This window comes from Dama dama, chromosome 13 (genome assembly GCF_033118175.1).
Source record: "Dama dama isolate Ldn47 chromosome 13, ASM3311817v1, whole genome shotgun sequence".
Taxonomy (NCBI): domain Eukaryota; kingdom Metazoa; phylum Chordata; class Mammalia; order Artiodactyla; family Cervidae; genus Dama; species Dama dama.
This window is the reverse complement of record NC_083693.1, coordinates 30,453,986-30,478,560: the sequence shown is the minus strand read 5'-3', so window position 1 is coordinate 30,478,560 and position 24,575 is coordinate 30,453,986. Positions and strand designations below refer to the sequence as shown.

At 43.6% G+C, this 24,575-nt stretch overlaps 1 protein-coding gene across 3 annotated transcripts in view; it reads left to right on the top strand.

Moving 5' to 3' along the window:
• The window catches only part of CRTC3 (CREB regulated transcription coactivator 3), a 98,047-nt gene that overhangs the window by 31,433 nt on the left and 42,039 nt on the right, over positions 1 to 24,575 (top strand). For all 3 annotated transcript variants that reach the window (XM_061158763.1, XM_061158762.1, XM_061158764.1), the window contains exon 3: positions 21,858 to 21,977. In XM_061158763.1, coding sequence (XP_061014746.1) covers positions 21,858 to 21,977 — 120 coding nt within the window. The remainder of the gene's footprint in view (positions 1 to 21,857; positions 21,978 to 24,575) is intronic.

Below are 24,575 nucleotides of genomic sequence, written 5' to 3'. Positions count from 1 at the left end.
CAATAGTCAGGAGTCAGAATTGGTCCCTGTGTTATGAAACTGACAGGTTTTATAATTTAGACTTTAAAAATGAATCTTCAGTTGTATGACTACTTTCGATGTTTTCCAAGAGTCAGGATAGCATCTGCAGAAGATTCTACACTGACCTTGATACCAGGTACCAAAGCAGTTTTCCCAATCCCAAAGCAAGAGTCGGCGCTTCAAGGAACTCCTCGGGTACAGAAGTTGGCTGCCTTGGCAACAGCTCACTAACTAACATCTTAGCCCTCTTCCATCTTTACCCCCACCCTCTTGGGGACGTGACTTCAGAAAGTTCTCCCCTAATTTTCTCCTGTAACCTCGGCAGAGGCCGTCGCCTTGGAAACCGTCTCCTTTTATGTTAGTTTGCTTGAGTGCAAGAGAAAACATTTCCCCACAGACATTAATTAGGCAGAAGTTTAACAGTGGCAAGCGGAGGAGTGCAAACGGTGACTGAGCACCTGCCTGCGCCTTGTGTGCCCCGTCCGACTTAATCCTTGCATCAGCCTCTGAGATAAGCATTATCGCCGTTTCACTGGGGCTTAAACAGTAACGCGCCCAGGGTCACCCGAGTGTTGAGTGCTGGAGTCTGGCTTCAAATCCGTGTTTCTCTTGCCCAAGCTTTCACTTTTATTTTGCAGATCAAACAAGTATGGACACACAAAATCAATTCATTTTCAGTTAGGAAAGTGTTTTTATTTTCTTTTTCTCAGTTTGAGTAGGTAGATGCCTTTTTCTCATCCCCTGGGGCCATCAGTTGCCCAGTTCAGGGTGATTTGTGCTTGGGTTCCTTCTCTGAGATTCTGTCTGTTCACTTGTCTGCCCCCTGGAAAGTCTTTTTGCTGGTTGAATCCTACTTTCAGTACTTTCTTTGACTCTCTAGGAACCCTGTCCTGGGGTTAGGCTTAAGTCACCCATGATATGAGATCTTCCTATTGGAACTTGGTCAGGAAAAGCTAGAACTGGGTGGCTAGTGTTAAGTCACCCAGTTGTGTCCAACTCTTTGCGACCCCACGGGCTATAGCCTGCCAGGCTCCTCTGTCCATGGGATTCTCTAGGCAAGAATACTGGAGTGGGTTGCCATTTCCTTCTCCAAGGGATCTTCCTGACCCAAGGATGGAATCCAGGTCTCTCGCACTGAAGATGGGACTCAGATAACAAAGGCAGGAGCAAGACCAAATGCAAGCCGGGTCCAAAAGGTCAAGGAGCCAGTGAGGATGGTGGGGGGTGGGCAGTGGTCACCTCAAGCAGACATGGCCCCACAGGTCGTGACTCTGTCCAGGCGCCATGCCTGCCCGTGCTGCTGGGCGCCTGGGGCCTGAAGAGCTCAGGGGCTCGCTGTCGAATCAGAGGCATGCTATCTCTTCTCAGCATCTCTCACCCACCATCTTGTCATTCACGAAATTGCTCAACACATGCCTTCTACCAGTCTGTGCCTGTTGGTCTCTTAAGTAATTTACAGGGCTAATTTAGAATTAACTAATTTAGGACCATCACTCAAAAGATTTGAAGCAGCTTATAAATTAAAGTGTAACTCAAAATGAAACCAAGAGAAGGACACTCAAAGGGAAACATTTTTGGGAAGCAAGGCACAGCCTTGACTGAGCTTCTGCCGATGAACTCTCGCTTGGGACAGAGGTCTTTCTGTACTGACTGCTGGCCCTGGCTGAGACAACGCTGAGCTTTTAGAACCAGAACAGACCCTGTAAGTCTTTTGTTGCAACACGCTTACAGTTATGGGTGAGAAAATTGAAAGCAGGAAAAAGTATGTGATTAGCTTAGTGTTTCTCGTCTAGTAAGTAGCTGATCCCAGGATCAAATTCTGCTTCCTATGTCTATAGAGTTTTCCAGCCACCCTGTACCATTTGACCAGCACGTTTGCCTTTTGTTTCTGAATGCGGTGGAAAAGGAAATTTACCCCTTCCTCCCTCCTTCCCTCGCTCCCTTCCTTCCTTCCAAATAGGATTAATACCATTAGTTTTTGTTTTTTAAGATTTTTTTTATATGGACCATTTTTTAAGTCTTTATTGAATTTGTTACAATATTGCTTCTGTCTTATGTTTTGGTTTTCTGGACAGAAAGCGTGTGGGATCTTAGCTCTCTGACGAGGGATTGAATCCACACCCACTGCCTTGGAAGATGAAGTTTTAACCACTGGATCACCAGGGAAGTCCCTCAGTTTAGTGTTAGCACTTGTACCACTGCCTTGCATGGTGAAAACATAGTGAATTTGTGCCAGACATGGGGCACTATTGCTCAATACTCTGCATATACTGTTTACTCTTCCCCATAGCCCCAGTTACTGTCTCAATTTAAACGGGGGACAGTGGAGACTAAGCAGTATTAAGCAGCCTCCCCAGATCTCACAGCCATATGTGGTAGCACCAGATCTCAAGTCCTGGCTCTTCGATTATGGAGATTGTGCTTGTAATGCCTAGCAGTCCTTCTGGCAGTTTTTTTTGTTTGTTCTTTTGTCAGATGACTAAAACAGAACCATTTTCTCCAAATGCAGAAGTTGAAACCTGTTGAGGAAATTCAACCAGAGTATTTCTTGAAGAAAAAAGAAACCATTTCCTGATTTCTTCATCTGTTCACCCGGTGACTTCTTTAGGGCTGTTACTAGCTGCCCTCTGCCTTCACACACCAGGATGGAGTTCTGCGATAGTTCTTCAGGGACTTCTGAGGCTGTTGGGAGGGTCAGAAGCTCAGCACCCTGCCTCTTTGATTCTTTTGGCCTGACATCTGGCCCTTGAAGTCTCACTATTCCAGCCAGCCATCAAAGAGAGGCAGATGGCAGAGGCCCCAGGTCTAGTCCCTGCAGTTACTGTAGACGTTCTTCTCTAGATTCTGATTGACTTTTACTGCAGGCTGCTGTCTTGTCCATTGTCAAAACCTTGGCTCTGAAACTCTGACTTTTCAGCTACCTCTGAGCCTTTGGACTTGTTTGTGTTTGCCACAGATAGAAAAATCAGGAAATATGAAATTCACAGCAAAGAGACCTTTGGGAGTGTGTGTGTTGCTCTGTAGAAGCAATGATATGTAGAGTAAAACGACAGTGAGATGCCATGAGCAGGAGTGAGTGGTAGATGGACTCAAGACTTTAGACAGCATGGGTTCAAAGCCTGCCTCCACCCTTGCTAAACTTTGTGCTCAAGAACATAAGCTTTATAAGCCTCAGTTTCCTCATCTGTAAGATGGAGATGTTAGTAACATCTCACAAGTTTGTTGTAAAGTTAAACAAGATGATGTGTAGGAAGCATATGTGCCTGGAATGTTGTCAGTGCCAATAAAGGTTAATCATTTAGCCTTTTTGCTCATCAAATAAGGAAAAAATTTGAGTTCATACTCAGTGTTGGTGAGGGGCTAATAAGATTTGTTCTTGTCTATGTTATTACAGATAGTGTAAATCAGTATACCTCTTTTTGAGAGCAGTCCAAGAATATGTATGAAGTGTTAAGGTACTCATTTTCTGTGATGAAATCTACTTTTGGGGCTCCAGCCTAAGAAAGTAATCCAAGGTAGGAAAAGAAAATTTCAGGTGTGATAATGCTGCAGTATTATTTATCATAGTGAATCACTGACCTGAGTAAAAGATGGTACGTCTACTCAGTACAGTTAAAAATGACAAGTGTAAAGACTCGGCAGCTAGATGGAAAAATGTATTGTTAATCCTATATTGAGGAAGCAGTTTAAAAGGAGGTACAGCATTGTAGACACCAATGGTTAGAGGAGAATGTGAAATTTCCACACAGCTGCTGGACACAGCTGGTTTGTCCCCAGGGACTTTTTGACACTCCCACTGTGACACTAGTTTTTTTTTTTTTTTTTTTAAATATGGGGGTAGAAAAGTCAAGTAATGAACGAAACATAGAACCTAAGTCATGCCTGAGTCTTACCGTCCGTTGCCAGCCTCTAATCTCAGGTCGAGGGTAAAGGATGAAGGGTAGTGAGGGGTGAAGCAGGGACTCAGAGATGCTCTGAGAAGTCACTCGTGTCTTATGTGGGTTTCTTCTCAAATTCTCGAACTTCTCTATGTAGACCTGGGGTGGGGAGAGGCGGATGTGGGCATCCGTGTGGTTTCTCACTCTTGACCTCACCACTGTTAGGGACCTCCTCAGTGAAATTCCTAACAGTTTCTTCAGCCACACATCCATCGTGCTGATGCTTTAACTCTTCTTCCTAGTGATTATTTGGGAGAAAGAGTGATCAGTTTTAGAAGTTAACCAAGTAGGTTGTAAATTAACCATTGCTCTTTACAAAAATTTTAATAGTAATTCATCCTCGTAAGACTTCAAACAATCCAGGAATTAGTGGGATACAAAGTCCCCAGTAATGAGAGGTAGGTTCATGATGAGAAAGAGCCTGGGATGTCTGTGGTCTCTTGCACACATGACTTGATTATAAAAACAGCAGTCTTTACTTTGGCTGATAAAAGTCTCATGTTTTGACAGGGTTCAGCAAAATGTTCCCCGAACAAAATGCCTGTGTCAGAGGGGTCTTGTCAAAATGTCCAGCTTGGGAATACAGCTAGGGAAAAACACATACAGGGAACAAAAACATTGAGTGAAAACAGTGCTTGTTTTTGTGTGGTAGGATTATAATCCCACCACCCCTCCTTCTGTATCCCAAATTTGTCTATGAAAGTGTTATGTCACTCAGTCGTGTCTGACTCTTTGCGACCCCATGGACTGTAGCCCACCAGGCTCTTTGTCCATGAGCCATTCCTTCCTCCAGGGGATCTTCCTGACCCAGAGATTAAACCCTGGTCTCCTGCATTGCCGGCAGATTCTTTACCATCTGAACCACCAAAGAAGTCCAATCTACCTATAATGTGGTCAGAGTGTCTTTGTAACGAAAGTGCAGCTTGGCAGAAGTGTGTTGAGCACGCTGTCTGTGTGCCAGATATTGTGCTTGTGCCCAGGGCCAGACAGTGACCCAGACAGGCACAGTCACTAACTGGAGGAACTTCAGTCCAGTGGGAAAGGCAAATGATCTTATAATACAAGTCATTGTGACACGATGCGATAAACCCAGGGTGGAGGGGTTCAGAAAGTGGTTGGGACTCATCTGAGCAGTGCCTACCCCAGACCAGGGGTGGGGGGGGGGCACCAGGGAAGATTTTCCTGGGGGAAGAGATGTCTGAGCCGGGACCTGAGGGCGCTAGGACTATAGGACTGAAGGTTGGCGTGGGGAGTGTTCCAAGCAAAAGAAACAGCATTTGGCAAAGCTTGGAGGCAAGAGAAAGCGTGTCCTGTTTGAGGAACTGGAGGTTTGGTGAGACTGGAACATAGATCGAGCGTGAGATGGGGGTGGTAAGAGCTGAGACTGGAGGGTGGAACAGGAACGAGATCACAGAGGATTGTTCTTTCTTTTTAAGGGATTTGAAATTTGTCCTAAGGGCAATGTAAAGCTGTTGGGGAAATACTTCTTTATTTGCTTGCCTGCTCACTCAGTTATGTATTCTCCCAGATTAATGTAATACATGTTTGTTACAAAGACTCAATATGGAAGTATAGAAAATGAAAAGTAAGCTCCCTTTCTCTCCTTTTCTTTTAAATAAATGTATTTATTTAGTTAGTTAGTTGTGGCATGCAGACTCCTTAGGTGCCTCGTTGCAGCATGCAATGCGGGATCCAGTTCCCTGACCAGGGATCAAACCCAGGTCCCCTGCATTAGGAGCGCAGAGCCTTAACCTGCACTCTGGACCACCAGGGAGGTCCCTCCCTTTCTTTTCTTGACACACTCTCCAGTCTAATCCCTGGAAGTACTTATTGCCAAAGGTTTCTTTTGCACCCTTCCAGGAGCTTTCTGTGTATATGCAAGTTTATATTGTATGTATATATACTTTCTCTTACAAATGGAACCATGCCATACTAAAAAACTACCCCCTTAAAAACAAAACTTGAACATCTTGGACATCTTTCTATATCAGAACATAAAGATACATATTCTTTTCAACGGCAACATTGTGTACTATTACATAGCTGTCTCATCATTTATAATATTTGAAAGTGAAAGTGAAGTCGCTCAGTCGCATCCAACTCTTTGCAACCCCAGGGACTGGGGCCTACCAGGCTTCTCTGTCCATGGGATTTTCCAGGCAAGAATACTGGAATGGGTTGCCATTTCCTTCTCCAGGAGATCTTCCTGACCCAGGGATTGAACCCCAGGGTCTCCTGCATTGTAGGCAGACGCTTTACCATCTGAGCCACCAGGGAAGTCCTTCATACATAATACTTATAGTTATAATACTTAACCAGTCTCTTATTGAGGTCTAGCACTTAAGACTGTGTTGTTGTTGTTTAGTCGCTAAGTCATGTTCGATTCTTTATGACCTCATGAACTGCAGCACACCAGGCTTCCCCGTCCCTCACTATCTCCTGGAGTTTGCTCAAATTCATGTCCATTGTGTTGATGAAGCCATCCAACCATCTCATCCTCTATCACCCCCTCTCCTCCTGCCCTCAGTCTTTCCCAACATCAGGGTCTTTTCCAATGAGTTGGCTTTTCACGTCGGGTGGCCAAAATATTGGAGCTTTACCTTCAACATCAGTCCTTCCAGTGAATATTCAGGGTTGATTTACTTTAGGATTGACTGGTTTGAAATCCTTCCTGTTCCAGGGACTCTCAAGAGACTTCTCAAGCACCACAATTCAAAAGCATCAATTCTTTGACACCCAGCCTTCTTTATGGTCCAACTCTCACATCTGTACATGACTATTGGAAAAACCATAGCTTTGACTGTACAGACTTTTGTTGGCAAAGTAATGTCTCTGCTTTTTAATATGTTGTCTAAGTTTGTCATAGCTTTTCTTCCAAAGAACAAGCATCTTTTAACTTGATGGCTGCAGTCACCATCTGAAGTGATTTTGGAGCACAAGAAAATAAGTTTTTCACTATTGCAAAGCAAACTGCAGTGGGCAGTCTTGTTATGTGTATCTTTGGGTATTTATGTAAGGGTGATACCTATAGGTTATGTTCCTATACATGTGAAATATATACCCAATATATACCTATATGCTGCAGCTAAGTCGCTTCAGGCGTGTCCAACTCTGTGTGACCCCATAGACGGCAGCCCACCAGGCTCCCCCATCCCTGGGATTCTCCAGGCAAGAACACTGGAGTGGGTTGCCATTTCCTTCTCCAGTGCATGAAAGTGAAAAGTGAAAGTGAAGTCGCTCAGTCGTGTCCAACTCTTCGCGCCCCATGGACTGCAGCCTACCAGGCTTCTCCGTCCATGGGATTTTCAGGCAAGAGTACTGGAGTGGGTTGCCATTGCCTTCTCTGATATACCTGTATACCCATGTACAATAGCTGGGTAAGAGGATGTATACATTTACAATTAAGGAAGATATTACTGATTTAGTCCCTGTAGAGGCAGTTACACTTTCTGCTCCCACCAGCATTGTCTGAATGTCTGTTTCTTTGTATTGTCTGCACCATAGGCTATACATGCTTTAAAAAATTGTGGTTAAAAAATTTAAAAAAAATAGCATATACTTCACCACCTTTACCATTTTTAGCCATACAGTTCAGTAATGTCAAGTATGCACTGTTGTGCAATCAGTTGCCAAAACTTTTTCATCTTGTGAAATAGAAACTCTATTTCCATTAAACAACAACTCCCTGTTTGCCCCTCCCTCTGCCCCTGATAACCATCATTCTACTTTCTCTTTATGATTTTGACCACTCTGTGTACCTTATATTAGTGAAATCTCACAGTGTTTGTTCTTTTGTAATTGGTTTATTCTATTTAGCATAATGTCTTCCACATTCATCCATGTTGTATCATGTGCCAAGATTTCCTTCTTTTTACAGGCTGAATAGTTTTCCGTTGCATGTATATACCATGTTCTGTTTACCCATTCATCCAGGGAAGGACCTTTGGGTTGCTTCTACATCTTGGCTGTTGTGAATAATGCTGCTATAATCATGGGTATGCAAATATCACTTCGAAATCCTACTTTCAATTATTTCTGATACGCTCTTAAAAGTGAGATTTCTGGATCCTATGGTAATTCTGCTTTATATTTGAGGGAATAGCCATACTGTTTTCCATACTTTCTATACCATGTTACATTCCCACCAGCAGTGCAGAGTTCTTATTTCTGCCTCTCTTCTCCATCACTTGTTATTTTCTGTGGTTTTGATAGTAGCCATTCTAATATGTGTGAGAGGATATCTCATTGTAGTTGATTTGCATTTCTCTAATGAAAAGTGATGTTGAGCATCTTTTCATGTGCTTATTGGCCACTTGTATATTATCTTTGGAGGAAAGTATTTAGATAATATCCATTTTTTTACTCTTTGCCTATCTAATGGGTAAAAATACATCTTGTTGTTTCAACTGGCATTCCTTTAAATACGAGTGAAATTTATTCATTCCTTCAACATATAAATATCGAGCAGCCTCTAGTTGTCTGGCACTGTGCTAAACTGTTAAGGACATAACACGAAAGGCAAGTTGAACATCGCTTTATGCTTCTTTGACCATTTGTATTTCCTGTTCTGCATGCTTTGTTTTTAAGTCTTTTGCCTGTTTTTCTTTTGAGTACTCTATCTTTTTATTGGTTTTTGAGACTTATTTATTACATATTAAGGAAATTTACTTTTTGTGTATTAGATTTCTATTGCTGTGTAACAAATTACCACAAGCTTAATGGCTTAAAATGACAGGAATTTTATTATCTAACAATGTCTGTGGGTCAGATGTCTGGTTACAGCTTACCTGGTTTCTCTGCTTCAGGGTCTCACCAGTCTGCAGTCCAGACAGTGGTGGAGGCTGTGGGCTGATTAGAGGCTGAACCGATAAGGCGCTTCCCAGCTCCCATGGGCTGTAGGCAGTTTATTTTCTTGTGGTTGCCGGGCTGAGGCACAAGTTTCTTGCCAGGGACTCCCCTTGGCTCCTACAGGCTGCCCACACTTCCTTGCCACCTGGGCTTCTCCACTTTGGCCAGTAACTTCACAGCAACCTACTTCTTCCAGGCCAGTGAAGAGTCTCTCCGGCACCTCTGCTTGCAAGACAGAGTCTTTCAAATATCAAAACAGAGTCACTCCATTGCCATATCTCAGTAGTTAAACAAAAGTCACAGGTTCTGCCCACATTTCAGGGCAGGGGATTTCACAAAGGCAGGAACCAGGCTGTGGTGATCATCAAGAGACACCACAGAGTCTGTGCACCACGATCTGCCATATATATTCCGAATAGTTTCTTCATTTAGTAATTTTTATTTGTTTGGTAGTTTTCTGCTCTAATTTTTATGAGACAAATGTATTGGATTTTTGTCACTTCTATATTATAATTTGTATGTTTAGAATGACCTTTATCATGTCAAGATTTCTCAAGCAGTCACCCAATTTTTTAAAACCCATACCATATTCTAATACTGTTGTTACTTTGGGATTTATTTTGACTTGAGCCTTGAGACAGCCTTTTCCTTCTGTGTCCAACCTATTGTCTCAGTTCTTGAATAATTTATTTTTTATATGATTCTTTCTGTTTTGTTACATTGATGTGGCTGCCCATTTCCTCTGTCCATTTACATATCAGTGTAGTTGCTATAGCTAAATTTATAATATACTCTTTGTTTTTTATTTTAATTGTTTGTTTTTTAATATATATGTATTGGGTTTGCCAAAAAGTTCACTTGGATTTTTTCATGTGACGTAGTAGGAAAACCCAAATGAACTTTTTGGCAAACCCTGTATTTAATATTCATGTAGTTTAAAATGAAAGATAATCAAAAGAGTATGCAATGAAAATACCCCTTCCATCTCTGTCCTAGTCACCCAGTTCACTCCTGACGGGCAATAACCATACACATTTCTGTAACTTGATATTCTTCCAGAGGTATTTTATTTAGTATTGAATCCACTTCACCCCAAGGTAGCTAACCCTACACATTTCTGTATCTTGCATTTTTCACTAATATATTGGAGATCTTTCCATCACGCCTCACCAGGAGCATCCTTACTCTTGTTTTGTTTTGTTTGAGTGCACAGTATTCTATTGTATGGATTTACCAAAATGTCTTCAACTAATTCTCCATGGATGAACATTTAAGTTATTTACAGACTTTTTGAAAATATACAGACTAAGTTGCAACAAATAACCTTATACACATATAATTTTGCACACCTGCAAATACAGCTGCAAGAAAAATTTTCTAGGAGTGGAATTGCTGGGACAAGGAGTATACACATTTATAACTTTGATGGGTAGTATCAGTTCACCCTTCATAGAAACTGCACCAGTTTACATCCCTACCTGCCACATATGAAAGTGCCTGTTTGCCCACATCCTCCCCAACTCAGTGTTTTATCAAACTGATCTTTGTCAGTCTTATAGGTGCAAAATCATGTCTCTGTGTACCTTTAAGTTACATTTCTCTTATTATGAGTGCCATTTTCCTCTATGTTTACGAATTATGTATTGTCTTTACTGTGAACAAACTGTTTATATCCTTTGCCCTTAATTCTTTAGGGTGGTTGATCTTTTTCTTATTGCTTTTTAAAGAGCTCTTTATATATTAAAAAAGAAAGTAGACATTTTCCCAGTCTGCCATTTGTCTTTTGACTTTTTCTGTGGTGGTATTTTTTTTTTTTTCCTTTTTTACCATGCAGACATTTACATTTTTTATGTATCAAAATTTAGTGTTTTTCAGTGACTTCTAGGGTTTTGTAAAAAGTCTTTTTCTCTTTGTTTCTTGTAGTACTTTGTTCCTTCCTCTTTAGCTGTAAAAATCTTTGATCCATTAGGAGCTTATGCTAATGTGTGGTGTGCAGTGTGGATCTGACTTAATTTTTTCAGTTTCCTAGCCAGTTGTCCCAACACTATTTATTGAATAATCATCTTTTCTTCACTGATTTAAAATACCGCTTTTATCAGATACTAAATTCCCACATGTGTCTGATGATATTTTGAGACTTTCTGTTCTTTTTTATTGATTTGTGTGTCTATTCATACACCAGAATCACTTTAACTGATTACCGTAGCTTTATATTACATTGTAAAATTCTAGTTGGGTTAATTAATGCTCATGCTTCTTTTCAGGGATTTTTCCAGGCTGTCCTTACATGAGTATTTTTCCAGGTGAACTTTAAAATTGACTCATTAGTACCTATTTTAAAAAATCCTGTTGTTAATGGGTTTTATGTAGCTGAATGATGTGATCAGATTGTGTTTTAGAAAAATTACTCTTACCGCATTGTGGAAACTAGGTTGGAGGAAACAAGATCAGAGACAAAAAGACCAATGATAAGCTGTTGCAGTGACTCTGGGGAGTGGTTGGATGAGAAAGTGAGGAGTAGGTTTGGGAAGTGTCTGCAAGGTCAGAGTGACCAGACTTGGTGATGCCTGGGATGGGGAGAGGCTGGGAGAAAGTCTTCAAAGAGGACCCCAGACTTCCAGGGCTCAGCCCTAAGGAAATGCTGTCCCCAGACATTTGAAACACACAAGATAGAGCCGGTATGGGAAGAAAAGGACAGATTTGCCTCCACACATGCTGAGTTTGAAGTACCAGCCAGGTGATCCTAGAAGAGTTGTCCAGTGGGCTGTCAGACTTCAAGTCTGAAGCTTTGGTGAGAAGTCTGTGTTGGAGATACAGGATTATATGACAGAGCCCTGAGGAAGGCCAGCACTTACAGGATGATCAGGGAGTTCAGGAGTTGGCATCTTGTTTGGTCGCTAAGTTGTGTCCGACTCTTGGCGAACCCATGGACTGCAGCTTGTTAGGTTTCCCTATCCTTCACTATTTCCCTGAATTTTTTCAAACTCCTGTCCGTTGAGTTGGTGATGCCATCCAACCATCTCATCCTCTGTCGCCCTCTTCTCCTCCTGCCCTTAGTCTTTCCCAGCATCAGAGGAGTCAGCATTGAAGACTGGAAAGAAGCAGGAGGAGGAAAACAGGGGAGCATAAAGTCGTAGATACCAGGGAAGAACGTCTTCAAAAGAGTGAACTGTCAGTCATCTCAGATGCCTCTAAGAGGTCAAGTAACTTAAGAGCTAAAAAAGTCCAGCTGGATTTAGTAAGGAAAGTCTGTGGTTATCTTGGGGAGAGAAGGTTCAGTGTGGGGGGGGGGGGGGTTGGGGGCTGAGGTAGGGGGTCAGGGGCTGAGGTGGGGGAGTCGGAGTTGAGGTGGTGGTGATGGTCGAGGCAACTCTGTCAAAAGCGTGGCTGTGGAGAAGGGAAGAGACAGGGATGAGAGGAGACTAGAGTAGCAAGTTGTTTCAAGCCCCACAACCCCCCATGGGAGAGGCTTGGCTGTGGTGAAGTGCAGGCGAGAGGCAGGCAGGTGAGGGGAAGAGGGCAGTGACCCTAGGCTTGGAGGACCAGTAATCCTGAGACAGATAGAAGGACTTAGAGAAACTGGCCAGCATGAACTGTCCAGAAGAGAGTAATCCAGTTGCAGTGTTGGTATATGTTCTCTCATGGTTTTGTTGTTGTTGTTGTTGAGTTTTCTGATTTTTTTGGTTGGCTTTTTAAAAAACTATTTATTTATGGCACACTGGATCTTTCTTTGTTGCTGCATGTGGGTTTTTTCGAGTTGTAGGGAGCAGGGGCTGCTCTCTAGTTGTGGTGACAGGCTTCTCATTGTAGTGACTTCTCTTGTTGTGGAGCCTGGACTCTAGAGCACTGGCTTAGTAGTTGTAGCACACGGGCTTACAAGGGCATGTCGGATCTTCCCGGACCAGGGATTGAACCCATGTCTCTTGCATTGGTAGGTGGATTCTAAACCACTGGACCACCAGGAAAGTCCCAGTTTGGTTATTTTTGTATCTTGAGAATTTAGAGAAAGAACTTCTAAAAAATTGGAATCAGGTTTAGAAATTTAATTGACAATTAAGTTAACAAGCATGATATAGAATAGTGTATTAGTATGCTACCATTTGTGTAAGAAAATGTAGTAGAAATAATATATATTTATATTTACTGTACATATATAATCAGTATTTGGACAGAGTTACAGAAACTAATAAATCTGGTTACCCACTGGGAAGTGGGAGATGGAGACTGGTGAGCAAGAGTTGGAGGTTGTCTCTTCACTGTCAAACTTTTAAGAATTTAAATGTATTATTTATCCAGATAATATGCTCTAAGCTGGTTGGTTGTTCTAAAAAATAATGGTTCCGCCAGAGCCTGAGCTTTCTTAGTTATTTATGGCTTTAAGCGTGATCTGTCTGTCCTGCCATGTCTGAGAACCTCCAAGAAGCAAGCTTTATGCCTGTGAGCTGTGGGTGTTTGCTTTTTCTCTGCTCTTCCCCACTGGAGACTGGCAGTCCTGGGGAATTGGACAGTCCTAGATTATGGTTCAAGGGAAGGGACTGTGCCCTGGACTGGCGTGTCCTGGCCATACAATCACAGTTTGACTGAGTGGGCTATTAAGAGTTCTGCACCCAATTCTACCATGGACAGCAGAGGGTTCCTGGCATCCACAGGCTCATCTCCTACCATTCAGCCCGGTTATGACACCACACCTTCCCAGAGATAAAGGATTCAGTTCTGTGAGACTGCTGCCCTCTATACTTTAGACACCAGTGCAAGTCTCAGTCTCGGAGTTACCTACAACTTCTGTCCAACTTGGCTGCAAATCGGAGGTTTCCATGACCTCCCCCTCCTTTGGATTCAATTAATTTGATAGAGCATCTCATAGAACTCAGGAAAACATTTACTTATACTTACCGGTTTATTATAAAGTAATATGCTAAAGGATACAGATGAACACCCAGACGTAAGAGAGGTGCAGAGTGAGGAAGGTGGGAGAGGGAGCAGAGCCCCCGGGCCCTCTTCAGAGCACACCACTCTCCAAATCTCCAGTGTTCACCAGCCGGGAGTTCTCCAAACCCCATCCTCTTGGGTTGCTACGGAGACTTCATTGCAGGAGACTGACTGATGGCATCATTGGCTGTTAGCGATTGATTCAATTTCCAGTCCCTTTCCCCTTTCTGGTGGTGGCGGTGGGGACACTGAAAGTTTCGACCGCTTGATCACAGAGTGGGTTCTCTTGACATCCAGCACCTACCCTTAGGTATGCTCCAAAAGTCACCTGATTAACAGCAAAAGACACTGTGCCGCTGTCAGCCCTTAGGAAATTCCAAAGGCTCTAGGAGCTGTGTGCCAGAAATGAGAAGGAAGACCAAATACATTTTCCTGGTGAAAAATCACAGTAGCACAGCTGAAAAGCTGGTTTATAGGAAAGAGAAAGGAGAAAGGGGGCTGTCATAATCCAACTTGGCCCCTGGTTGTCTGCTTCCCAGCTGAGGCACATCCCCTGACAGTTAATCCTGTGACTTTTCAGTCTCTCCATTACCGTAAAGAATCTGCAGTTTCGATCCCTGGGTTGAGTAGATGCCCTGGAGGAAGGCATGGCAACCCACTCCAGTATGCTTGCTGGAGAATGCTATGGGCAGAGGAGCCTGTCGGGCAACACTCCACGGGGTCGCAAAAGAGTCGGACACAACTGAGTAGGCACCCATACACTGGGATCCTAGTGGGACTTCCGTCCCCTTCCTCCCTCTTCCTGGAAGTGAGGTCTCCTGACCAGGCATAGACAGGGCTGACCATGCTGACCTCACCAGTCACAGAGCTAGGGAAAAGTCCACCTTCCTCACTCGTGAGTGGGAGACTCGCCCCTACTCTTGGGAACCAAGAAACTGTCAGTACATGGTCCCCCACCAAAGGAGGGGCCCCACTCAGGACGGCAGCCCTCATCAGCTCACATCTGAGTGGTCAATTATCTCTCTCCTGTCTGTAGGCAGAGCGGGACCCTTGTAGGTGAGATGAAATGGTTTCCTCCTTGTGAGACCTGCCAGTGTTTGTATGAATGAGGAAAGGAACGCCAAACCAACTTAACCCAGAGTCTCCAAACGAGCAAACCTGATGTATTTGCAGGTTTAGCTCAAATTAAAAGGAGAACCTGGTCCCCCAGCTCAGTCCCTCCACTTTTGGTAGTTTGGTTCCTCATGGAGAAGAGTGACCTTATAATGGTGAGTTTTTAGAAACCTCTCAATGGGCAGATTACCCCAAGGATAGTTTGCAGCTCAGCCTAAGGGAAGATGTAGCAGAAGCAGGGCTGTATGAAAAGGGAGTGGCCTGCCCGGGAAGGTCGTTGGGTCCCCTCTCAGGGCGGTCGGGTCTCCTCTCAGCAGGGACTGGATGCCCACGGCCAGGGTGCTGCTTAGTGGGATTGATGGCCTATAAGGGCATTGAGACCAGGAGGAGCAGGACGCTGTATGTGCCTCTTCATGAGCAAGCGGTCAGATGAGGAAAAGTACCCAAGGCTCTTTTAAATAAAAAACAGGATGTACATTTTTTTTTTTAACTCAACATGCTTTATTTAGAATTGCCACGTGCTGTTCTAACTAAATATTTCAGATTATTTTCTTCCCTCTAGAAACATTTTCTTTTAGGATACCTTTCTAGTTCCTTTATTATATACTTATTTTGTCCTTTAAAGTCATGTGAAAAAAAAAGTACTTTAGTACTAATTTTGGCAGGCCATGTGGTAAAACACTGAGCTTTCATCCCTTTTTTTGCATGTCTGTAGAAGTTATAGAAGGTCCTTGGAGAAGGGCATGACAACCCACTCCAATATTCTTGCCTGGAGAGTCCCCATGGACAGAGGAACCTGGCAGACTATACAGTCCATGGGGTTCCAAAGAGTCAGACACGACTGAAGCGACTTAGAGCACATAGAAGTTATTGGGCTAAAGCTAATAAAAGTACCCTTAATTTATTATAGTGTCAAAATTTAATTTTTAAAAATTAAAAAAATTTTAATTTTGAAAAATTAAGCTTTTTTGGGAAAATTTAAGGTATACCCCCAAGTAGAGAGTAGAATAATGAACCCCTTTATACTCATCACCAGTTTTCTTGATGTTACTGAGGTGTAATTGGCATGTAACGTTGTATTAGTTTAAGGTATACAGCGTAATGATTTACTACTTGTACATATTGCAAAATGGTTACCACAATAAGCCTAGTTAACATCTAATAAAATAAAAACTACTCACTCAGGTGATTCAGGGGCTCTGAGAGTCAGAGTACCCTGTAAGACTGGACTAAGGCCAGCCTGAAGACAGTGTCGCCCTGGCCAACCTCTGGGAGAAAAGCCCGACCTTATTGCCCAAACCTAGGAGCCTGACAGTTTTGTGAATCAAAATCTCTCCCTCTGGCATGGCTGAGCACCAGCTCCTGCCCAGTTCTGACACTGCAGAGGGCAGAGGAAGAGGTTAGGGAACTGTGGTCAGCTTTGATCCTGGAGATTTGTAAAGTATTTGGAATTTTTCTTTAAGGTTTTTCTTTTTTTTTTTAATGGTGATATAATAGAGTCTCTAAGCAAGCTATGAAATCCTTTTTATTCTGCTCATTTTTTAAGCTAGAAGTAAACTCCATTTAGCCCCGAGGCAGTGGATTCAAAGCTGCTTCTTTGCTGTGGGCTGGTCTTCCTCCCTCCCTCCCTTCGTTATGAGAACCAAAGGAGGCACTGGCTGTGGCTGGAATAAGCTCCAGCTGGGTTCCCAAGAGACAACAGTTGTCCCTTGGTTAGACTGACCCTTTTAAAAAGAGGGAACCTATAACATCTTCCATTAACTTAACCTGCATGTAAAATAAGAGGCCTTGCAAACTCAAGGAACCTGCCTTACTCCCTACCCTTGTAAAGTCTCCACTCTTCCCCACAGAGAAAGTTATTCAGTACCAGGGGCCGGTCTTTTGTGCACTTACCGAGAAGTAAAGACGAGCTGCCCAGCATTGTGGAAAGGCTAGAGGGCCTGCTGAGCAAATGAGCGAGTGTGACCTCAGGGCCAGCAGTAACACTCCGTATCCAGTAGTACATCCAGTCTCCTGTCCCACCTGTAAGTCTCCTAGGACAGATGAAACAGGGGGGAGCTCAGATACATAGAGGAATTTGGGATGATTGAGGCAGCACTTTAATTCTGTAGAAGGGAGCATAGGATGGTCAATACATAGTCTTGGAACTCATAGTTAATGTTTTATAAAATATTAAGTCAGACCCCTACCCCAAATGAAACTGTTGGATCCAGTGTAAAGATGTAGGCATGCTGTTTACACTATAAGGTAGCCAGATATCTCAGCTAGGCTTACTCTGCAGTTAGATCTTGGGTGTTCAATAGATTTATGAGAATGTAATAAAAGTTTATTTGGGACGTTTCTAGAAAATATATATTGTTTTCTGTATATATCAGCAAAAATCCACTTATAATCCACTGATATGTGGGCAACAGAGCAAAGGAGGCAAAATGGCAAGGTGACGAGACCCCGAAGGAGTCTCAGAACCCCAAGTTCAGATTGCTGGGCTATATGACTGAGAAAAATCACTTCGTCTCCTTGGATCCCAGTTGCCCGGCTGTAGAAGGAGAGCAGGGAGCCGGACGCCATGGTGCTCAGCGGTCCTTTGCTCATCGCTCGGGTAAGCCAGCAGCCCCTGTGCCCTTGTGGTGCTCATCCCCACCTTGTCTTCACCTGCTCTGCGCTGAGAAGCCAGGTGGCTGGCTCATGGGGCTCAGGTAAGGGGCAGTGGAGAACCTGAGGGGCTCCCTCCAGAGTGCTCTCCCAGGGGGCTCTGTTTTGTTCCTGAGAGCCTCTCTTTGCTTCCTGGTTCACTGGTGAGAGGGGTGAGATGGTCACATAAATCACCCCTGCTTCAAGCTCACACGTGGTCCTTATACTGTAAAGCAACAATGGTATTGCATCCTGTCAGTATGTATTTCCAGTATTGACAGTGGTATTCCAGAAAAACTTTTCTTGCTCTTATAGGAATTTTATTATTTTTTGTCTTGCTCTGTAGTCATAACATCTACAAATGAACTATTGTTTCATTTGTCCTATGTAGACTTCTTCCTGTTTGAGAACACTGATCGGGCATCCCCTTGTAAGGATACTGAGGTTATGGTATTCTGGATCAGGACTTTTCAAAGGAACCGTTTGTCTGCTTAATCTCAGTCTTCTAAAATGTTCTTAACGGTTTTTTTTTTTTCTTAACGGTTTTTAAAAAATATTTATTTGTCTGCACTGGGTCTTAGTTGCGACATATGGGATCTAGTTCCTTGACCAGGGATCAGACCCAGGCCCCCTATATTGACAGTGTGGAGCCATAGCCACTGGACTACTGGGGAAGTCCCCCTAAAATGTTTTAAATCTATTAAAAAATAACTCAGTAGAACTTCTGACAATGTAAGAAGGTACTTGGTCATCCTACTAGCATTTAGAAATCTGTATTTCACTCAAGAGAATTTGCGAATTACATTTCTTCTGCTTTTAAGAACACTTAATAGAAATATAGCTGTAAGCTAGAATTGGTTTTGTTGTAAGGAAAAATGTCTTGGTCATTGACATACACATAATATACTATAACATATATACCTTTAATAATGATCATCTCCTTGAGTTGGCAATAAGCAACTCTCCAGTTCTCAGACTTCAGCTCACTTCATGACTAAACATGGGCTTCATAGGAATCTGCTTGTGGTTTCTCAGTCACGTGAGAAAGATCTGGGGTTTCTAATTAACCACAGACTTAATGATACATTGGCAATGTTGTGCATCTGCTGAAAGAATCAATGCAAATATAGGTCACGTTGATAGATCAGCAGTGCCTAACTAGGGGAAGTAATCTTCCCCACCTAGGAAAAGATTGCCAGGCTCAGCCATTCACCCCAGGCTGAGGTGATGTGAGGTGTGTGGCAGCAGGTGGTGCCTGCCTGAGGTTTCGGTCCTTGTGGGAAGAACCCTGAGAGTGCAGTGCTGTCTAACATTGGCCTGCAAGTCAACAGTGCTGCTGCTTTTGGCAAATCCACATGTCCTATTTCATCCCAGAAAGAGTTCTGGCATCAGCATTAGCCATGTCACCCCCACCCCATCAGCCCCACTAATGCCTGCAAACCTGAACCAGTTTGCCGTCAACGTAGAGATATTTTCAGAGACAGTCAGGAGCATGCAGTCCTACAGAGTGGGGAGAATCTGAGACCAGGACTCTCTGCACATGGACACTCAATTCCCAGTAGTACCTTGAACCCCTTTGAATTTGTTTCCTCCTCACAAAGCCCAAGGGCTTCCCCGATGACTCAGCAGGTAAAGAATCCGCCTGCAATGCAGGCGACGCTGGTTTGATCCCTGGGTCTGAAAGATCCCCTGGAGAAGGGAATGGCAACCCATTCCAGTATCCTTGCTGCGAAATCCCATGGACAGAGGGTCCCATGGCGGGCCGTAGTCCATAGGGTCGCAAAAGAGTTGGACACAACTGAGCACTGAGCAGGCACGCACGGCCAAAGTCCAACCACAGCAACTAAGTAAGGATCTCCTACGGCTTTCTGCTTGCCAACTCAGGAACTACCCTGACCCTCTCACCCCGGCTTCATTGCCCTCTACTGTTAAGGTTTGTGGGACCTTGGTGTTCAGGCTGCACTCCACCCGTCTACCCTCTCTCAGGTTTGGAGACGTAAGCCCAGAAGTTACCTTTCCCTGCCTCAGGTTACCACTCGGTCATTCCTCTCCATGCGCAGCCCCTGACAATTCAGTCTCGATGCAAAACAGAATTTCTGGCCACCCCTTGGCTGTTTGGGTTCCTGTTGAGCCTCCTAGTGCTCAACTTCACTGTCAGGCTGTTGATGCTGGCACCCCTGAGTTCAGTTCTCTCAGCTGCCAGCAGGAACACTACTGCCACCAGGGTACATTCCCATCTGTTTTCTAGTGCCTGGGGGCCTGCAGGGAGACCTGTGCTGGCCCAGGCAGAGACTTCAACTTGTGCCATGGGGAGGAAGAGAAGAAATTATCAAATGTAGGCAGGGATTATCCCCCCAAACACACACTGAATCCAAGTAATAATACAGGATCTGGGCCAATAGGAGTTAAGTCAAAAGAGGGAAGTGTAAATAGAAAATATATATGTAATAGGAAACCTGGAAGACATTCCAAGAGCTTTCTGTGTTTTGGATCGTCGTTGTCTTCTTTTAAATTTAATGTTCTGGCCGTGCCACTTGACGTGCAGGATCTTGGTTCCCTGACCAGGGATCAAAGTGCAGGGATCCCCCTGCAGTGGAAGTGCAAAGTCTTAACCACTGGACTGTCAGGGAAATCCCCCTGGACCCCTTTCTAAAGATCCTCCATGCCCCCTCTATTCGCAGGCCTCCAGTAGTCCAGTCTGGCAGTAGCTGCGCTCTAAGACTCCTAGATGAAAATGTTGTTTTCAAGTACATTTCACATTCGTGTGATTTTTTTTTTTTTTTTTTTTTTATCACCAGAGAGACCTCTGTTTTCTTTAGTCCTGGAACAAAGTCATCCATCTCTTAAAATTATGTCTGTTGTGTGAACAGGTTCTGATAAAGTGCATGGTGGGTATTCAGCCTCTTGATGAGCAAAGGTGTTTCAGTTTATCGTTCCTACATTAGCGCACTCAGTTATCTGAGCTCAACATCCATCTTGCCTATTGCAATGGATATTTTTCTTCCAGTACCACAGGTGTTCCTCAGGAAGATCTTTTTATTTTAGGTGTTGACAGATTTGGATTGTAAAAGAACCAGCCCTGACATTTCATCAGCCCTCTTGGGAGAAATAGGAGTCATTCCCAAATCCAAGATATGAAAATCTGTATGTTTAACACAGCAAAATGAGCGTCTAGTTCTTAACTAAAAGGAACTCCCCTTGAAAGACATACTCCATCATAGGGTTCTTTTCATAGTAAGCTAGCTCTTTGACATATGATTCAATTTACATGAAAGAAAATCTGTTTTCATGTATTTCACAAACATCTCTGGCGTAATATTGTATACACATTGCTCCATTATGTACGATATAATGGTGCAGTCTAGGATTTGGTTTTTGCCAATCAAAAAGCTTTGCCTTTTATGATGCCAGACTCAAAAATGTAAAGAATGTACTCCAAGCCTGCCTTAACAAAGGACTTTGGATTTATTGACCGTGACTTTATCTTGAATCTGTTTATATTTTCATTTATGCCGTTTGGGGTATGACGAGTTGCGTGTTTCCCACTAGTATTCAGGTACTACTCTTTTTTTTCCTCCTTGACTCAGGGTCACAAACTCAGATGTTTAACATAAGAAGTCATCAAAGTGGTCTGGTGTCCCGCTTGCAGAAAACAGCTACTTTCAATTGCAGTCCCATTGCCATGTGGGAAGTTGGGACCAGTGTGGCTAAAACGTTCAGATTTTTCACTAGAATCCCCAAAAGTTTTTAAACATTGTTGAGTCAATCAGAACTTTAAAAGGACAGTGTGTAAAGCCAGTAGTCCCCAGTCCACAGGTACCCCATTTTATCTCTGGATGCTGTGTCTCTGTTTCTGCATGCTGGATGCAGTAGGTACCCACTTCGTTTCTGTCTTAAGCATACCTCTTTTCCATTTCATGTGTACCTCCTTGTTACTGGGATTCTGTGTATAAATCCATAGTCTCCAAATTGTGACAATGTTTAATAAGTCATTCTTTCAAATTCCATCTTCACACACTAAAGACTCATTTTTTTTTAAATATTTAATTTATTTTTTTATTTGACTGTGCTGGGTCTTAGCTGTGGCATGTGGGATCTAGTTCCCTGAGCAGGGATCGAACCCCAGCTCCCTGCATTGGGAACTCAGTCTTAACCACTGGACCACTAAGGAGTCCCAAGACTATTTTAAATTATTCTATAATTATGCAGACACAGCTCCATGCTGCATTTGATTCATCTTGACTCAAGGCAGAGTCACAGACACCAGTAAAATTATAAAGTCAGTCTTGTCATCTGTTGTTGCTAAGAGTTGTTCTTGATGGCAAGTGGCAATGTCACGGTCACAGGCCAACCAGCTCTTCTTCATTCTCTCTGCAGCCAGCGTTCCACCCAGCTGACAGCGTGCGGGGGACCCGCCACCACGGGCTGGTGGAGAGGCCGTCCCGGACTCGCTTCCACCCCCTTCACCGACGATCCGGGGACAAGCCGGGACGACAGATATCCTTTTTCATTGTCTGAGGAGAGGATAAGTTTTGAAATGTTTGAAAACTTTTCAGGATTTATTTTCCCAGTAATTTCCCTTTGGTCTCCAAATCTTCATTTCATCTGATGAATGGAGGCAATAAACCTAAGTGAGTTAGAAACTAGAAACATCTCTGCGACTAAAAATTGGAAGGATCCCGGTAGGTGTTACTTTATGAAAGTGTCAATAAAGTTCCATCTAATGAAGGAACTGTACATAAACAGCCTGTCATTCAGCCCCATTGCAAGGCCTTTTCAGCATTTTCTTCAGACATTGACAAAATCAGAATTAACCCTGACTTTAAACCAGGTTAGATTTAGTCGGTCACACTAAAACAGACATACAGATAGGTGATTTATGTTTATTTCTGTTCACACACTGACCTGCTGCTAGAACTTATGGATGAAATTTTTATATAATTTTCTATTTAGGAAGTTTCAGACTCTATCAATGACAACTAAAATACGAAGATGGTATTTAGGAGAATCTTCCATAGTGATATTTATTCGCACCAAATCCTATGCTGTGAAGTAGGAAGACAGAAAAGAAGGCTGTGAACTCATCAGACACTTTTATTTATCAGACCAGAGCAGGGCGTGATCTCGGGGGTCCAGCAGTGTGCCCAGGACTTTGGGAAACAGGCCTGAGCTGGGATTTGCGGGAGAGGAGACAGGTAAGTATTCCAGGAGAGTCTGTGCACTCTGCCCTCATTCTCCTCACCCGAAGGGCCGGAGAGAGGCAGGAGAGGCGGGGTGAGTCTTGCTGCAGAGCTGGGTTCCTGGCAGTGACGGTAGGGTTGGCTTCAGCAGCCTAGAAAGCAGGAAGTGGGGGGGAGGGCTCTCGTGTTTACCAAGCACCTACTCATGCCAGGCACTGTGCTAGGCAATTCATAAGTCATTTAGATGAGCTCAAAATTTACTGGGCAGTTTGCTTTTTTAACGCCCATTTCCCAGTGAGGAAACTTAAGTGTCAAAGTGACTTGCCCCAAATTCTATAGCTGAGGCTGGAGGGGCCCAGATTCAGCCTCAAGTCAAGCTGACCGACCCCCAGCCTGGGCCCCCCTCTTGCTCCAGCGCTTAGTCGCCCCCAGGACCACACTTAAGAGAGACCCCGGTGGAGGAGGTGTGGGGACACAGAGGAACTCCCATTGCGTGTCTAGCCCTCAGGCTTCTCGCAGTTTTTTATCAATCTGAGGCGAGGAGAAGGACCCAAATGGAGGTTTACTTCTCCCCCGAGTCCACCAAGATACCTTGACTTCTGATATCATGTGACATTATCAGTGCAGGTAAAAATGATAACTGATTTTTTTCCCTTTCCTTTCTGGGAGGTGGGAATTCTACCATTTAACCACCAACACACCCCTCAAATTCCTCTCTGGAATGTATCATAACTTTTACATAGAAATGCAAAAGGGAAATGAGAATGGAGGCGGTTCTTCAGCAAATTCACACGCGTGTAGGTGGTTGTCCATCGAGCTGTTGTCTAAATTGCTTGGAATTTTCTAGTAAAAGACTTAGTGTATTTCTTTGCTTCATGTGATTAACATTATATCTTTCCCTAATTTCTCAGTTCCCTCTTTCTCTCATAGATGTTCTCTCTAAAATATTTTAATACATACAGATATATTTATGGCTACCTCAGATCTTTTTTACAGCAAGTATAGTCTAAATATATGCATATACTCACAGCTTTTTAATTAAAAAATTTTTTATTTTATTTTGGCTGCACCTTGCTGCTTGCAAGATCTTAAATTCCCCCACCAGGGATTGAACCTGCACCCCCTGCAGTGGAAGTATGCAGTCTTAACCTGGACTACCAGGGAAGTCCTCCTCACAGCTATTGTTTTTTTTTTTTAACTTTTTATTTTGTACTGAGGTATCACCAGTTAGCAAACAATGCTGTGATAGCTTCAGGTGGATGGTGCAGGGACTCAGCCATATGTATACATGTATCCATTCTACCCCAAACTCCGCCTTCCATCCGGGCTGCCACATCACACTGAACGGAGTTCCCTGTGTTGTACACAAGGTCCTTGTTGGTTATTCATTTCAAATACAGCTGTCTCATAGCTTTTTGTTCTGGCTGTGCTGGGTCTTGGTTGTTATGAGGGCTTGGCTTAGTTGCAGCACATGGGTGCTCCTCTCTGGTGGCAGTATGCAGCCTTCTCCTTGCGGCGGCTTTTCTTGTTGCAAAGCATGGGCTCTAGGCACACAGGATCCAGTAGTTGTGGCACATGGGCTTAGCTGCCCCGCAGCATGTGGGATCTTCCCAGACCAGGGATCGAACCAGTGTCCCCTGCTTTACGAGGTAGATTCTTAACCACTAGGCCACCAGGGAAGCTCTCATAGCTTTTTAAACTAGAAGAATATCTAGAAGAGGAGGAGATTGAGGAAAAGCAACAGAGAAAAATGTTCATTCACTTAAAAACAGTTAGTGTCAGGCACCATTTACACCCTGTGGATGTAACGGCAAATAGTCACGTACTCCTGCCCTCTGGTCGCTCACAGTCTAGCGGGAGAGGCTCGGCGTGGCGACTGCAGGCGCCACCGCCCGGAGGCTGTGCAAACTCAGAG